General features: G+C 47.6%; 1 protein-coding gene across 3 annotated transcripts in view; it reads left to right on the forward strand.

The window, feature by feature from the left end:
- Positions 1–16,639, forward strand: part of PACS2 (phosphofurin acidic cluster sorting protein 2) — a 66,924-nt gene that overhangs the window by 11,836 nt on the left and 38,449 nt on the right. For all 3 annotated transcript variants that reach the window (XM_042819065.1, XM_042819067.1, XM_042819066.1), the window contains exons 2-4: positions 9,479–9,566; positions 12,849–12,938; positions 15,750–15,875. In XM_042819065.1, coding sequence (XP_042674999.1) covers positions 9,479–9,566; positions 12,849–12,938; positions 15,750–15,875 — 304 coding nt within the window. The remainder of the gene's footprint in view (positions 1–9,478; positions 9,567–12,848; positions 12,939–15,749; positions 15,876–16,639) is intronic.

A 16,639-nucleotide genomic window follows, 5' to 3' on the forward strand; every position in this document is an offset into this window, starting at 1 on the left:
TTTATTGATGTTAGAAGGATCAGGAATATTCGGTCTCATGTGCCACAGCTCTCTGGTGCACTGATCAGAGACTTGTTCAGGTAACATCCCCTGCCTTCCCCACTGAATGGAAGGACTTTGCAGCTCCCTTTCCAATTTGGAGCATCCAAAGAGATGCATTTGTGATTTTGTAGCCTTCATGGTGCACAACAAAGCCCAGCACCTGGAGGCTGCAGGCACAGTGTGTTTTGTTGCAGTTGATGTGCCCTCGTGCTGCTGGGATTTTGGAGGGTGACCGAATCGCAGCAACACAGAGTCAGCATGTGTTTGTAGGTAAGATGAAATAGGTTTATTGCCATTGTTGTTATCCAGGACATCACGGAAAGCCTGTTCTGATTTAAAGGCAAAATTTGGTGCAGCGTAGTGTGAACGATTCTCCAGTCTCAGGAAACTTCAGCAGTCCATCCCGTCTCCCCAGTGCATGTCTTGTAGACAGGGCAGCAATGAACTCAGGCTCTGTCTTTAGCTTTTATAACACCTGCAGTGCAGCAGCAACTCCACACTGGCTCTCTGGCAGCCCAGAGTCCTTGCCAGAGCCCCCCAAACCCTTTTCTTGTCCTGATAGGGAAATATGATTTCTTCAGAGACGTGATTTGACTCCCTTAGCGCCACCTATCATGCCAAACCCTGCTCTGGGGGACTTCTTGCAAACTGTGTGCAGAAACTTTAGCTGGGAGGCATTATTCCACTGTTTGTAAGACGTGGAAAGGTAGCAGTAGGCCTTCCCGTTGTGGCTGCAGTGTAAATACACAGGCTCCAGAGGGAAGGAGCATGAGGGATATCATGTTTTTATTGCCTTGTAATGGATAAGCACAGAGAAGCTGATTTAATGTTTTACTGGTACCTTAACAGAGAACTTTTTGCATTATCCTTTTAAATCTCAGCTCAATATGCCAGATGGGGGACGTGTAACAGCTCTGGGAAATGTGGTGTTAGTAGGTCATTTTCCTGCTTGTCTATTGGAGGCTATTTGTGGGAGTCTCAGTGGTCAGAAACACATAATGTACAAAAATACATGTCCTGTGTGACTAGCCATAACTCCCAGTGCAGAGTTTGATATGTGTGGTAAAAATCAGAAGTTGATGCAAACCTGTGAGCCAAGTAAATATAAAAAATAAGGATACGTCCCATCCTGATGGTTGAAATAATGTCATGGTACCTGACAGCTGGTCTCTGTCCTATCCCTGCTGATGGCTCTGAACATTTTCTGTGACAGAAGCAATCTTGCTCAGCTTTCAGGATGCTCCTCAGCTCATCCACAGGCAGTTTAAATGATGCTGATACCCGTTCTTTGTTCTTAGTGTCACAGGTACAGCCTTAGCTGGCTGCACAAGGCAAAGGCATGAGAAGAGAACACTGTCAAGGCACTGAGTCTGGTCTGGCTCTGGGCTTTGGGCTCAGTGAGTGTTCCTGTGGGGCGCTCCTCCTCACAGATGCAGTGGCTCTATTGTAATGTTGGCCAGGCTCTGAGTTCAGCTCCCCAGCAGTGAGCACATTACTGCCTGCTGAGAGAGGGCTGCTTGCATCCGCCTCGTTGCCCTCCACATGCCCATGCCACGCGTGGTTCTGCAGGGCAGGCCAGCATCCCTCCCAGTGTGCTGCGTTCCTCACTCACACATTGCTCTGGTGCTTTAATAAGTATTTTGACAAACTGAATGAGCAAACTCATTTGGTTTGCTTTGCCGGCCTCTTAATGCTCTCAGGAATGAAATATCACCAGCAATAATGCTGAAGAAATGTAGTCTCTGAATAATATGGAATCTCTGCTTGTTGATTCAACTTCCAACAGCTGCTGAAGAGCATCAGAATATGAAGCAAATGTAAATGTGTCTTCTGCAGCACATGGCTGCATTCTGCGCTCTGCTGCAAGCACTTGGCATTGGGGGTCTTCTGGGCTCCTCTCGTAAAAACTGTGCTTCCTTCTCTCCCCAGTAAACAGAAAGGTGATGCCAGCTTTCAGAACGGGGTAAGCAGAAGAAGAAACAAACAGAAAATCTTGTTATTTCCAAAACAAGTGCTTTTTTTTTTTTTTTTTTTTTCCCTAATACCTCAAAGTAGAGCGCACAGTATATTTAGATGTGAAGAGAAAGGCTGAAGGGAAAAAGATGTTTTCAAAGCGGTGTTGAGAGACATTTTGAGATCACCTGGCGGTTCCCTTCGGGGAGCTGCCTCCAATGGGAGCTGAGCAGAAGTGTTCTGCAAACCAAGGTGTGTGCAGAGCTGTGCTGTGCTCAGCAGCAGCAGGCTGGTCGCTGTGCTCCAGAATCCTTTCCAAGCTGGTTCAGCTGGGTTTAGGAGTTCAGACACCACTGTTGGTTGCGGCAGAAGCTCCTTCCCTTGCAGCAACGATGGCAGTTCTGCTTCAGCCATTCAGTCAGCCTTTGTGGATAGCTGTTTGGCTTTCAAAATCTCACCAGGTCCCCTTCTTTTGTGGTCTGCTTCCCAGCTTATCTCCTCAGCAGACAGTGTGCAAACAAGTGAGAGCTTCCCAGAATATCTGATGGAAGAAATGCAGGGATGCTTGAGTGCAGTGCATTTTCAACCAAAGGCAACAGGAGACATTACTGTTCTTACAGGAGAACTGAACACTTCTGTAGGTTCAGCCCTTTCAGCCCTTTCACTGCTCATAGCATACATCTCATCTCAGTGTGCCCCCGTCCCCTCCTCCTTGAGCACTGATCTCTGAGGGGTAGCACATTTTAATAGCTTTACCCATGTTGTTTTGTTGCAGTTTGAGGGATTCTAACCAGAATTTGCAGTGTGTTTAATGCTGAACAGAGTTCTCCAGCTTTAGTGGCAGGATCTAGAGTTCTTTGTGAATTATATTTAGCGCTGATGGAGCCTGCTTTGTCAGCTGTGTGTTGTTGCCCTGTGAAAACTGGCAGCATTCAGATCTAAATAAATGCTAAACAGTCTCATGCTTTGAGGCATGATGAGAATTGCTCAAAAAATTTGATTCTAACTTAGGTGATTAATTTTGTTATCTCTGTGACTGTGTTCTCCTTCACCTCCATAGTCAGCAGAGGAAGGAGCTGGCATTAAATGTGGGGCATGCAGAGGAACAGCATGGAGCATTGTCCCAATGGGGGCATGGGGGTGGCTGGGTGCACGTGCCTGACCTGGAAGGAGGCCAGAACGCAGGCTCCATGTGGTCAGAGCAGTGCTGGGATCTGTGGAGTGTTCTGGTCCGCAAACAAGCCCAGCAGCGGCATGCTTTGCATATTTGATTGCTCTGCTGGCTGATACCAAACGTGCCATCAGCATTCACAAATGTTTCTCATTGCTGTTGGCCGCTCTGTTTTCACCCTTAGAGGACATTTTGAGTTCTCACTAAAAAAGGAAGCATCCATTTGAGCTCTGAATTATGCCTGTGTGATTCTCCCATCTTACTTATTTCAGGCCATATTGCAAGCTTAGCAAAGACAACCCTTTTCATCTGGCACTCAATGTGGCTGCTTTCAGGCAGAGTGACAGTGCTGTTAGGAACGGGCCAGCTGCCCTGGCTGTGCTGCTGTGGGCTCGTATTGGTCAGTGAGCTTTAAAAGGTAAAACTCCTTTAAAAGGCTGACAGTGGTGTTCATACTGTCTGTTTGTCCACTGTGATGTAAGGTGGGTCTTTCAGACAGGTTCTGGTGTTAGGACCTGTGTGCTGTGGGGATCTCGGCTCTGGCTGTGCATGGCTCCTGCTTGTGATTTGGAAGTGGCTGAGCAGTAAGTAATTTGGCATGACCCTACAGAGCTGGATGGGCAGGGGAGCCTGCAGGGCAAGCACTGGGCTGTATGGGGAACAGAGCTCTTGGTGACACGGCTGATCTGCCACCAGCTGTGCTGCAGTGGGGTAAGGAGGAAGCTGGAGTGCTGTGAAAGGGGCCTGTTGCTGTGGAGATGTCACGGCTCCCAGCCTGCTGCTGCTCTGGGGGATGCTGTGCTCAGAGTTCGTGGGTATGGTGCAGGCAGAGAGGATGGGGGAAAGAAAGGGTGACAATCCAGGCGAAGCACATGTTGGTGCAAACGTGTGCACGAGGCTTTTTGTGCAGCCCTTCCATGCCACCGCTCATGCCTGTCCGAGCTAGCTGCTCCTGCAAGGAGCTCACTGTGTGCTGACAGCGGGGAGGGTGCTGGCGTATGTGCAGGACTCATGTGCTGCTCCTCGCGCTGCAGCAGGCTCCTGGGGCCCTCCTCACGTGCTGGCTGCTGTATGCAGATCCTGCCAGCCCCGGAGGGCTCAGGGCAGGCAGGGAGATTGTTTTTATGGTATTCCTAGTGCAGCCAATTCCCAGTGCACATGTTGTGTACCACGTGCAGCTGCTGGGACAGGAGGGCAGCAAGAGGCAGGCGGTGGGAGGAGGGCATGCTGAGGAGGGGAGAACTGCTGGGTCTGTTGCAGCTCGTGTCTCCTTTCATCCTCTTCCCAATTGTTGGCATTTTTCATTCCTCCCCCCAGAATCAATTTTGCTCATTGTTTGGGCATAATTTTCTGCTCTGGTTTTAACGTGTATGGTGGGGAGTTGCCTTCTGCCTGGCTGCCTCACTGTGCGTTGTGCCTGGTAGCAGAAATGCTAAGTTACAGCTTGAAGCAGTGATTGAGCACCTGGTGGGAAGGCAGGGCCAACCCAGGGGAGCTCAGGTGTGCGCTGTGCACCTGAGTGATGGAAGGAGTGGAGCCAGGATCCACCCCTTTCCAGACCTCATTAAAGGGCTGGCAGTGGAGGTGAGGATATCTTGCTGGAGATCCCTGTGTGCCTGAGGCCTTTGGAAGGTAAGCAACCTGGGACTTTACTGCTAGGCTATGGTTGCTGAACTTTCCATTGTGTTACAGTGTTACATGTCTTCCTTTTGTTGCTGGCTGGCTGAGAACTGAAGCCCTAGGTACAGAAAACGCTCCACCAGCCCATATCCCAAAGGCTGCCCTCCCCGTGTGCAGCTTTGACCACTCTCATCATGTGCTCAGTGGGAATCTGGCATTGGTGCCTTTGGTTGCTCCAGCTACTACAAAATTAGTACAGCAAATATGAAATGTTTGTGTCATCTGTGTTGTTGGAAATGTAGTCCTGTTGGTCTGTCAAAGCAGTCTTGATCATCAGTCATGTTTTCTCTGTTAGCTTACTTCAGCTTTTTTAAGTTAAATGACACCATTCTATTCCCTCAGAACTTTTAGAATGTGGATTAAACTCAATCCACCAGCACCGTGGGATCCTTCATTCACAGTTAGTGTGCTGTCAGGATGCCACGCGTTCCTGGTGCTCTGGATGCTGGATTTGAAGGAGGCACATCGAGAGAGGTGCACAGACTAGCTGTGAGCCTGGATGTGCAGGCAGTGTGGTGTAAACACACAAGTGGTTTAGATGGACTCCTTTGTATACCATTGCTTGTCTGAGGAACAGACCTGATCTCTTCTTCATGATTTTTCCTTTAAGTCAGGGATTTGAAACCATCAACACAAAGCATGAAGAGACCATTGTGGAGGAACTAAGATTCTGGCTGAGGTCACCAGATGCGTGAAGAACTTCAGAAAGGGAGAGAATGCATCAGTTTCTCAGTGGCGGTGTTCTGAGTGTGCAGGTGGAGGCATGTGGTTGGTGACAAACATGCAGATATCCCACCCGTGTGGATGGGAAGTACACTGCAAAATATGTGCAGTGAGTAGCACAGTGTTTTGGCAGTAACAGGGCAGCATCTTGCTGCGTGTTTGTGTCCTTGTGAGGTCCTAGGGGCAGCCTGTTGCATAAATTAAGCTGCCATCCTCTTACCTGTTAGAACAAGATCTGCTTGCTGCAGCTCTTCTATGGATCTTCGTCTCTAGAATTTTAAGAGCTTAATTCTCTGTGTTAATGCTGGGAAGCAGATTTCAAGATCCTAAAGAACAGTGGAAATACTGGCCCTGCAGTTGTTTCCTGGCTTACAGCTTACCTGAATGCACCTGTAGCCAAAACAGCTGACTCAAGATTCCATTTAGCTTAGTGGTAACTGTGAATGAAGGAGAAGCAGGCTGAGACTAGTGCAGGGCAGTGTTGCATCTCTGCTAGTTGCTCAAGTTGTGTTTCTGGCATGAAAGGAGTTGGCATTTGATTTGTCTCATTTAATTTACTCCTGGTTGGAAGCAGGCTGAGAGTGGATCAAGGTGGAAACGTTTGATGGAGTTGGCTCATAAGCTTTGGAGAGTGAAGAACCACTCTTCCTGTGTTTTCTACCATTGATAACCCCCAGTGGCCCTACTCTGGCACATCTGTAACGTTGAGAACAGCTTTTCTGCCTGGAATAATTCTCCTAGGCAGTATGAAGCATGTGAGCACAGTAGCTGGACAGGAGAGTGCTTCTTCACCTGGGCACATGCAAAACAGGTGTCTGAAACTATGCGTGTGCTCTGCACGTGTTCATCCCTTGCTTAGACAGCTGCATTAGAAAAATGCTGTGCAGGGCTCCTCTCTTCAGCCTGCCCCACACAGCTGCCCTGTAGCCATGTGCAGAAAGGCTCTGTCTGGGAGGTATGTGAGTGGGCAGTGTCTCTCTTCACTTCTCCTCCAAGTGGCTCACGGTTTATTTTGGGACTGTCTTGAGTGTAAGTGTCGGCTTAAGTGCAGAACACTCAGTGTTGAGGGGTAGGAGGCTGCTTGCTGTCTCTACCACTGAAGTAGCTTTGGGTGCAGTGGAACTGCCTGGTGCACAGGTTCCTTGCTTGCATCTCTCATCTGGCACATGCTTACAGAACTCAGAGGAAAGTGCTCCTGGAATGAAACATTGCCTCTAGGAACAGTATCTTGCAGACTTCAGCCAGTGCAAGGACATCTGCTTCGTGAGCTGAAGCCTTCCTGCTCCTGTCTTGCACTTGGAGCCCCTGCTTCTGTTATTATTCTTGACTTCCATTGGGCTTAATTAAAATATAGGTCTTTAATTTTTAATTCTTCTTTCCTGTTGATTTGGCTGTCTCTGTGTGAACACGGTCTCAGTGCAATTATTGTGCTCCCTGTGGAGGGACAAACATTTAATTCAGTGAGTCTTTCTTGGAGGGGATTTATTTTCCTGATCTTTCTACTCCAAGGGATGCAAAACCAGAGCATCCAATGAATAAAGAATTGAGCACCTCGTGTGGCTGCTCTGAGCCTGTTTGAGCTAGGATTGTTGTTAGTGAAATGTGTTCTGTGCCCACAGCTTCTGCCCAGGTGAGGAGCATGTGGTGGAGCCACACAGCACAGCTGGCCTCAGCAGGGCACATTGGAGCCCTTGGGTCCAGCCAAGGTTTCCTCTTTAAAACTGGGTTTTATTGTCGTAGGATGTATTTAGATGTCATGTGTTAACTTGAGGAAGGGGATCAGGAGGGAGCAGCCTGTGCCTCTCTATGGTGTGTGACCAAGGGAACGTGAGTCCCTCTGCATCGCAGCTTGTGCTGAGTGGGGAGGTCTGCTATGGACCTCCAAAGTGAGGTGGAAATCTCACATTTCCTTTGCTCTTTCTGCAGCTAGTTTCAGCTAGCTTGGTGCTTTTGCTAGCTGAGCTCCCTGTGTGCAACCATAGATCAATGCTGAAATAAACACACAACAAAAGTGTTTGCCTACCCTTGCTGTCATGCGGTTCCAGACTTTTTATAGACCACTTAAAATACTTCAGGCTCTTTCAACTTCAGATCTGAGACTTCCTCAATTCCCATCGTATGTCTGTATGTATTTCTTTATTCCCCCTGCATTCACTGAGATTGCGTATATGGGGGAAACTTCCAAATGTAACTTCATCCTGTTTTATAAGATTGTTTCAGGTCCCCCTGCATCAATCCCAGCCACAGAGGCATAGGAGGGCACATAGGGCAGGCATGGCTGCACTGCTGCTGTGGGCACACCACCTCGCTTGGAAGATGCTTGTGACTGTCTGTGGCCCCTTTCTGTCACGTATTCTTAATATTGCTTTGATTTGTATTTAGACTGAAGAGCTGAAACTCTAAGCATGTTAAGGGTGAAAGTGTTTTGGTGAGATTTAAACTCTGCTTGTTTTATGTTTTTTTTTTCTCCTGAAGGAGAGTATAAACATTTCATTGTTGTTTGTGTGAAGTGCCTTTTAGAACCAGCAGTCCAACAATGGGATAAAGAAAGCAGATGCGTCCCCGTGTCTTTTCCAACAGCTTTTGTTTTTCTGATTGCTGTAAAGAAGGCTTATAATTTTTTTTTTTCCTCTTTCTGAGCAGCAAGCAATCCGTGGGGCTGGATCAAAGCTCATAAATGATGAATTGGAGGAATGGCAGAACGCCCTCCTTGTGCTCTGCTGGGTGTGCTGAGAACGCCATTGTTCCCTCGTGTACCTTTTCCATCCTCCAGCCTGGACACACAGAGAGGGCCTTTGTTCCCTTCCTGCCAGGCGGACAATGCCAGTGCCTTGTGCTACCTCTGCTCACACCACCTGACTGCCCACAGCTCTTTGGCTTTTGGCAAGCCTGGGGCAATTGTCCTTCAGCTATGGCCTCACAAAGACAACAAATGGCATCACAGCCTCCTTCCTTCAGACCCCAGACATGAAGCAGAGCCTGCTCCTGGTCAGCATCTGCATCATGGTTGATGTCTGTCTCCAGAGCCTCCCATGCAGCTTTCTCTGGCTGCAGCTTTCCTCAGGTTTATCCCTCTCCCAAGTTTGTTTTCGAGGCACACACCTGTGTTTAAACCAGCTGTTGGTAATTCCTGTGAAACTGTGACAGTGCCAGTATCGTAGCCCCATTAGCTCAGAGCTGGGCCTGCACCTATTCCAAATGCTCTCCCCTCCCAAGCGCTCTGTGCTGGAAGGCAGAAGTGCAAACATTGTTAACTGGAACAATGCAGCATTGCCAGGGTGAAGAATGCGAGTTAGCTGCGTATGTGTGGCATGTGCATGCCAGGGCTGCAGAGCACTATGCAAGTCCTCTCCTTTTTCTTTTGTTTCTTTTCCTTTCCCACTAGAGAGGTCTGAACCTCTTGCTAGCGCTTTTGTTTGGGGATGAGTAGGATCCGCAAGAGGAGGTGGGAGTGAGATTTTTGGGAACCCAGAACCTGAAACTGAAAGAGCCAACAGGCTAGTAAAGCTTTGCAGAGAAATTTAAAATTAGCCTGACCCACTGCTTTTACATTGCTGGAATTTAATTGCTCTGACCCTACAGCTCCTTGGGCTGAATCAGAACAAGCGTTCCCAGGCTGCGGTCTGCGAGGTCTGTGCTGGGAGGCTCTCCCATGTGGCCATGGGTCTGCACCAGGCCGTGAGACGGACCCACAGGCTGCCTCCTCCTGTTTGGGGGTGTGTGGAGAAATCCAGCCTGAAGAGCTGGGGAAGCCTCTGGTATTCCTGCTGTCTTTATGTCCGTGTCTGTGTGGCTCCTGACTGGAGTCTGTTCTACCTCAAACAGAGATGCTGTTGTGTGGAAGCTGTTCAGAGCTTTTCCTTTTTCAGACAATGATTATAACTGTTTCTCTTCTGTTCCTGTTTGCAGGTTGTGCAGCTTGACACTAAAGAAACTGGTAGTCTTAAAGGAATTGGATAAGGAGCTTATTTCTGTGGTCATTGCTGTCAAAATGCAGGTAATTGCTGTCAGCTCTAAGAATCGAATGTGGTACTTGAGTTAACAATGCTGGCAGGTGCCTCCGTGTGAGGTCTATCATGGCTATGGGCCACTTCCCACACTTATATCGTGATGTTCTGTGCATGTGGAGAGTCTCTTGTGATCCTTCTCCTGTGTTCCTACCAAATTTCATTGTAGTTAGTGAAGAATATTGTTCACTAAGGACTCAGCATAAGCTTTATATGTTGGTAAAGATGCTCATTTCATATCATATGCTGTCACCTGATCTTCCTGAGCAGTCACCAAATCTAAGCTTGTGTTTAGCATGCTGCAGCTCTTGCTGGGGCAGAACATCTTGGTCATTTGGACCTGGGCTGGGGAGGCTCTGAAGGCTGGGCCTTCTTCCAATGGACAGCTCTGCTGTCAGAAGTCCAACCCGTGTTTGTAGCCAGGTACTTGTCAGTTGATTTATCAGATGCCTGTACATTTCAGTTTGTTTCCATAAGATACAGCTCTCATCCTAGGTAAATAACCTACTTTGCAACATGGGTTTGTGCTGCTTAATTAGGTTTCTACATAGAGGTCATGCTTCCTGGAGGTAGGTGTTCAGCAGGTAGTGAGTAAGTTCCACAGTGTGTCATTGCGTCAGTTTAGCTCGAGTGCTCCCACCACTGGAAATGCTGAAGTACTTACTGGTTAAAAGCCTGGCGGACCTGGAAGTAGACAAGTACCATTAACTATGCTGAAAAGCAGCTGCTTTTCAAAAAAGGGGCAGGCAAATTCCTGCAGAGATCTGTTTGTGTTAAAATCTAACTTGGAAGGTGAAATCATGAAGGCTTTGTGGACCAAGAACATGCAGCTGAGCATTTAGCCAACATCTCTCATCTCTGAGCAGTCCAGCTGCAGCAAAATTGTGTCCCTCTGTGTTGGAGGGATTCACAGATCCACAGCAGGGAGCAGAAAGATAGGGAATAGTTTCACACAGCTGAATTCTGAAGATGCACAGCTGTGGGTTCCCAGGCTGTCAGATATTGCTGATCAGGGCTGAAAGCTCTCCATATGTTTGTACAGGTTAGCGTGTGCATCACTGTCAGGGCCCGAGGCTTCTCAGTGAGTGATCTACAGACAGAGTGTGCCAGGCTTGGGCTGCAAAATCCAGTAGCTTTTACTAGAACAAAGCTTCTTCCCATCCAGGTTACTGCTAGGAGTTTAACACGTTCTCTGGGTGAAAAGGTTGAATGTGCTGCTCCAGACATGGAAGCCCAAAAAGCCTGAAGGGAGTTTTAAAAACTGGGACTTTCTTGTCTGTTCTAAATATGTGTTGTGATCTGTCCTGCTACAGTAAGTAACACAGTGAGACCTGAGAAATTATTCTGCAGTCCCTTCTGTAGTGGGGCAGATCCCGAAGAACTGGAAAGCAAAAGCACTTGCCCTCTGTAACTGGAAAAGTTTGGGGTGCTTATCTGCCAAGTCCCATGCTGCAGCTTGCATCCTTGCCCATTGTTTTTGCTTTCATCTGTCCTTTCAGTTGGCCTTGAGGTCACAGCAGCTGCAATAACTGCTGTCCCAGAGGGTGCCCATAGCTTCACCTTGGGTGTCCCTGGCACTGCAGTTCGATCATTGCTCATATCTCATGATGTGCTATTTAATGGTAGGGCAGTAGCACTGTGACTGTCTCAGAGGCAGGCAGATTTGAAGCCTTCCTTCGTGGCTTGCAGGTTATTATGATGCTGACAAGCTCTTTTAAGGCTACTTAATTTGCCAGCACTCAGGTTTCTGACACAGCTATTGTTTGCAGCTGGTGATATTGGATCTTCAAGTATATGGTCTCTGTCAAATGACTTGCTGGCTGTGTATGAGAAATTGCAAGAGAGGTGTCAGCACTGCAGCCCTTCCAGAAAGAATGACTGAATTTAGACCTAATGAGAGCATCCTACCTGCATTTCCCATGTCTGTCTGCATCCCTCCTGATGTTCAAAGACTTGTCAACAGTATTTCCCAGGCTGTTGCTCTGTTTATCTGCTGCAGTCTTTTTAAAGCTGCTATATTTGGGCTTTCATTAGATTTTGAGTTGCGTAACAAGTAAAGCAAGATTGCTACTGTTAGGAGATTTGCAGCGTGGAACAAATGCTGCTATTGCCGGTGGCAAGGCCAGCTGTGCTTAACTTGCACACGTGCTGCTTTTGCTGGGAGGGACCCTCCAGTTTTCAACCTGCTCTGCTGTTTGATGTACTGGGGGCACCTGCAAATCACAGCGTTCTGGTTTTGTGAGGAGGAAGGGATGTAACCCAGTCTCAGCCTCTCCTCTTCTTCTTCCCTCATTTTGGGATATTATTTGGGGCTGTGCAGTAGACATTTGCAGTTTTACTTTAGATGCAGTTGGGAGGTGTTTAGTCCCTGTCTGTCTCTGGTTTCCCAGATGCCGTTTTTTCTTTTTTTTTGAGAGCTACAGTTTTGTGCCTCTGGGAGATCAGCCCGTCTGGACAAAGCCAGAGCTGCAACCTCAGCAGAATATTGAGCCAGAGACCTCTGAAACTTACCACTATCTGAACAGTACAGAAGCATTTGCTAGGCAGAGGTTTATTGTGCTTTCCTGCTAGTTTTCTCTGAAATATTCCTGAAATAGACTAAAATCTCCACTTTTCTCCAGGAGGGGTGTGTGTACAAAGAGAAAAATCAGTCCACCAAGGCTAATGCCAGAGATGTGTGTGTGACACTGCAGCCTGTGAACCCAGGAGATGCGGAGCCTGCTACCTATTGGCTGCAGTCATGAAATGAGACTTCAGCTTGAGGGGTGGGGGCTGACTCATAGCTTTTGAATGCTGGGGTTTGGCAGAACAAAAGCTGCTTTGTTGCAGTTAGGGACAGTAAATATGCCCAAATCTTTATTAGTCAAATATCTCCCTTTTCGTCTCATTAATATGTTGCACAAGTGCAAGGTCAGATCCATCCATTCACTTTCTCTGTGGTAGTCTCTGAAAGCATTTCCCAGTTTTGTTTAAATAGAGTTGGGATGCCAATCCAGGGCTACTTCCATTTCAGTCCAGTCTTCCTTCCCACTATCCAAGGCCATAATCTTTCCAGCACTGCCTGCAGCCCAGCTCTCTGACAGCCCCTCCTGCAGAACCTGCTGCCTTATCCCTTCCCTGGGGAGAGGCAGCACAAAGGCAGCTGTGGGTAATATCAGGGAGAGTAAGGCCTATAGTTGGAGCTCTGCAGTTCTACGGCTGAGCCGTTTGGGCTGGATGGCAAGAAAGTGGCTGGCTGGGCAATTTACCACGTGGACTTTGCTTCTGTGCAGGGCTCCAAGCGCATCCTGCGGTCTCATGAGATCGTGTTGCCGCCGAGTGGACACGTGGAGACAGAGCTTGCGCTGACCTTCTCGCTGCAGGTGAGTGGGACGGGGCACCAGGACACTTGTGTGAGCAGAGGTGCTCTGTGGGTCTGCACTGAGGATCCTTCTGTATTGTGTTGGCTGCTCTCCTCGGAGCATCGTGCCCTAGTACTGCCTCTTGAGCAGGGAAATGTGGGAAATAGAGGCTGGGTTGCTGTGAGCCCAAGAGAAAGTCCTGCATGCATGGAGCAGACACTCGGAAGCATTCTTGTTGAGGTTAAATGTATTTTGGAGCTGAGGGTTAGATGTTGCCATCTGGAGTTTGATCTGATAAGGACTGCAGTGGTGATGCAGGACAGACTGGCTGTTACTCTGAGCCCTGGGTAGGCAAGGTAGGTGAGATTTCACTGCAGACAGATGATAACCCTGGGACTGCATGGGAAGGTACACAGATGGCTGGCGTTTCTGGTTCTGTCCTGATGCAGCTTGCAAACTGGGTTAACTGCAGCACTGCATACCCTCCTTTGTGAGGAGGAATGAGAAATCCACGTGCCAGGAGTAAGTATGTGTGATTCTTAAAGACTGCAGCTTTCCAGCGACCGGGAGCAGAGCCTTAGGATGAGCCAGATCTCTGCCCATCCTGTGTCAGCAAATGTTTCTGCAGATTTTGTTTTGGAATGTGGTTTTTTTTTGTGTGTGTGTGTGTTTGTGTTTTTTTTCCCAGCAACTCAGAGCAATATTGCAGCAGGACACACAGCATTGTTTTTAAGTTGGTTTCCCCAGGAGGGGCTGGGAACTGAGCCAGAACAGGGGATAATGATGTCCGTGACGCTGTAAGCCTTCAGAACAGTGTTTGTGAGATGAGCAAGCTTAGTGCAGAGATGTGCTGCTGATCTCTCTGCTGCAGGATTAGTGCTCTTGGATGCAGTGAGGTCTGGGAAGCCTTCCTGAAATGGCACAGCAGGATTTTTATGACAGCTTTTATTATTTCTTAATTGGACGATGGCTGGAAGCTTCTTAGCTAAGTATAGTCTGAGCCAGGTACAGTCTGAATTTAGTGCCTGGGATATTTTAAGAGTGGTGATGGACTACGGAGTAAAAGCATGTGGATGTCTCAGCATGAGAAAGCCTCAGTGTCTTGCAGCAGCAGCCAGTATCTCCATATTGTGCTGTCACTCTTTGCCCTGTGTGCTTCGCTCTGCATGCATGCACACTGTGCAGGCTGTCCATGTGGGCAATGCTCTGTTATGCAGGTGGGGTAAGACTAGAGCTATGGTGCATCTGAATCTGATTCACCTAGCTAGCTAGGCTGAGACCAGCAGAAGCCTTTCTGGCAGGTAAGCTCCTGTCATCCTGACTGCTGGAATGGATGCTCTTCCTGACCCTCTGCAAGTTTCTCAGGATCAATTGAAGTTCCCTGGTGTGTATGACGGTCCCCTCTTCTTGTCCTTGGAGGTGCTTGCAGTGCTTGGGGCTTCCTGTGTCTTGTTTTCAAATACTGGGTTATGGAGTGGCAGTTACTAACAAGTTTTTGTTGAAACCATTCTTGTAGATCTGACAAGTGATGGCAGGAATTAAAAATAGCTGTGCAGTGAGAGTGGCTGGGGTGTTCCAGAGGATGTTGCCTTTAACTGAGTGGCATGAATGTCTCTGGATCTCTATTTAGTTTGTTTTTATTTTTTAATATTTCTGTGAATCTTTATCAGAGATTCTTCACACACCTTTGAAAAACAGAAATTTGTGTGTGTGGACTTGATCCATCTAGTTGAATTCCAGAAAACTGTAGACATGGAGATCAAACTGGCCTGGGACGCAGAATGACTTTAGAATTCAGCTTGCGGGGTTCATGCTTAAGCAGCCTCAGAGGACCCCAACGCCTCCAGCTGAGAGCAAGGAATCCCTCTTCCCTACTGCCTTCCCAACACTTGATAGGGTCTCAGCTGCAGGAGGATGGGAGGTTTGAATGCACAAGGTGCCTCTTGCCTTCTGAAAATCCCAGCTGGCAGCTCCAGTCCTCAGTAACTTCAGTGTTGCAGATCTGTGAAGTCGCACTCAATTTGTGTTTGGATGCAAATGCGTTTTAAGGTGATCTTTTAGTTACGTGGACTGCTGTTCCTCCCTTCCACAGGGCTGCTGCCTCATGCAAGGCAGTCGATCCCATCCTTGCAGAGCAATCAGTTAATTGGTATTCTGCTTGTTTGCACGGCCACTGCTCCTGGCTCTCTGCGCAGCAGTCAGGCCTGCTCTGGACTGCAAATTAACATCTCCAGGTTTCTGGTGGCACTCAGCAGTTGTATTTATCAAGTTTTTTAAGAGGCAGGAAGTTACTCTCACAATTTCCCAAAGTGGGGAGAGGAGCTAAAAAAAAAAAAAAAGGCGAGATGAAGCATCCTTCACTTAAGAATATCCAGTATGCAACTAGGGTCTCTGCAGTGAGGTTCTCCTTTCTGCAGCCCATCTCTTGGAGGATGCTCATCTCTTTGGGACTGGACTTGGGCTCAGCCCTTCCAAACAGCCAGGATTGTTTTGTCAGTGCCTGGTGGGGATCACAGTGCCTCACGCTCTGTGGTCACTCACAGGCCTGAGCTGCCTCCTGTCCTGGGACTGTAAAGGCAAGGGTATGGGGTTACCTGGGCTCTCCCCATGCCCACTAATCCCCTTGTGTGGCACTTGGGTTCTGCGGCAGAGCTTTACAAAGGCTGTGTTTTTAAAATGAGAGTCAGAAATGATTGCTTCCTTGATAATGAATGTAGGGTTGCATGTTAAGGGTTAGTTCAGTGTAGGAATGGAGCTTACCTGTGAACCAGACATCTTGGGAGATAAAATCAAGGCACATAATGAACTTTTGCTTTCTGTTTTCAACCCCAGTACCCTCACTTCTTGAAGAGAGAAGGCAACAAGCTTCAGATCATGCTGCAGCGGCGGAAGCGATACAAGAACCGAACCATTCTAGGCTACAAGACTCTGGCTGTGGGGTCTATCAACATGGCTGAGGTGAGCACTGTTTGGCACGGTCCGTACTTACAGGAGCGGGATTCCCCATCACTTTAAATCCAGTGTTATTACTTTCCTTATTGAGAAGTACCTGGATGGATTTCATGCAACTGTCTTAATGCTAATTAGTATTCACAGAACAATATTTTAAACAGATCTTAGTACTGAGTACTAATATTGCACATTTTCTGGATAGCATATTGAAGGCTAAAGGATTCTTGAGGCTTATTAGCTTACAAGGTTTGTGGAGTATATCTTGTTTTTGTTTTGAGCTAGGAGGTCCACATCAACTCACCCAAATGCAGCTCAAATCCCCTTTGCATTCAGAACACTTCTGCATGTATTTCAATGCTAATGCATTTTCTTTTGTATTACTACGTTTGGTTGAGCTGAGCTAACACATTTGTCTTAAATGTTTCATATTTGTGGAAACAAGGCTGTTAAGGCCACTTGGACAGGCCTTCCAGGTTCAGTGCAGCAGCAACGTGTTTCATCAGACTGCAGTCTGCCAATAAATACTTTCATTGTTTCCACCTGTAAATTAATGTTATGCTGTGGTGAGTTATTACAGTGTTAAATAATTTATTATAAAGAATGCTTCTGTTGTGTAAGTTCAGCTTCTTTAGACTTGCATTAAATGTAGATCTCCCCATCTGAACTGTCCAAATTCTGATTTATAGTCTGATAGGCAACATTTTTCCTGTACCACATTTAGTTTAAGAGCTAGAAATTGACTGTTGCTGAGAGGCAGAAAATGTGTGGGC

This window comes from Centrocercus urophasianus, unplaced genomic scaffold, assembly GCF_019232065.1.
Source record: "Centrocercus urophasianus isolate 14NV4802_14NV808 unplaced genomic scaffold, USGS_Curo_1.0 seq_18, whole genome shotgun sequence".
Classification (NCBI taxonomy): Eukaryota; Metazoa; Chordata; class Aves; order Galliformes; family Phasianidae; genus Centrocercus; species Centrocercus urophasianus.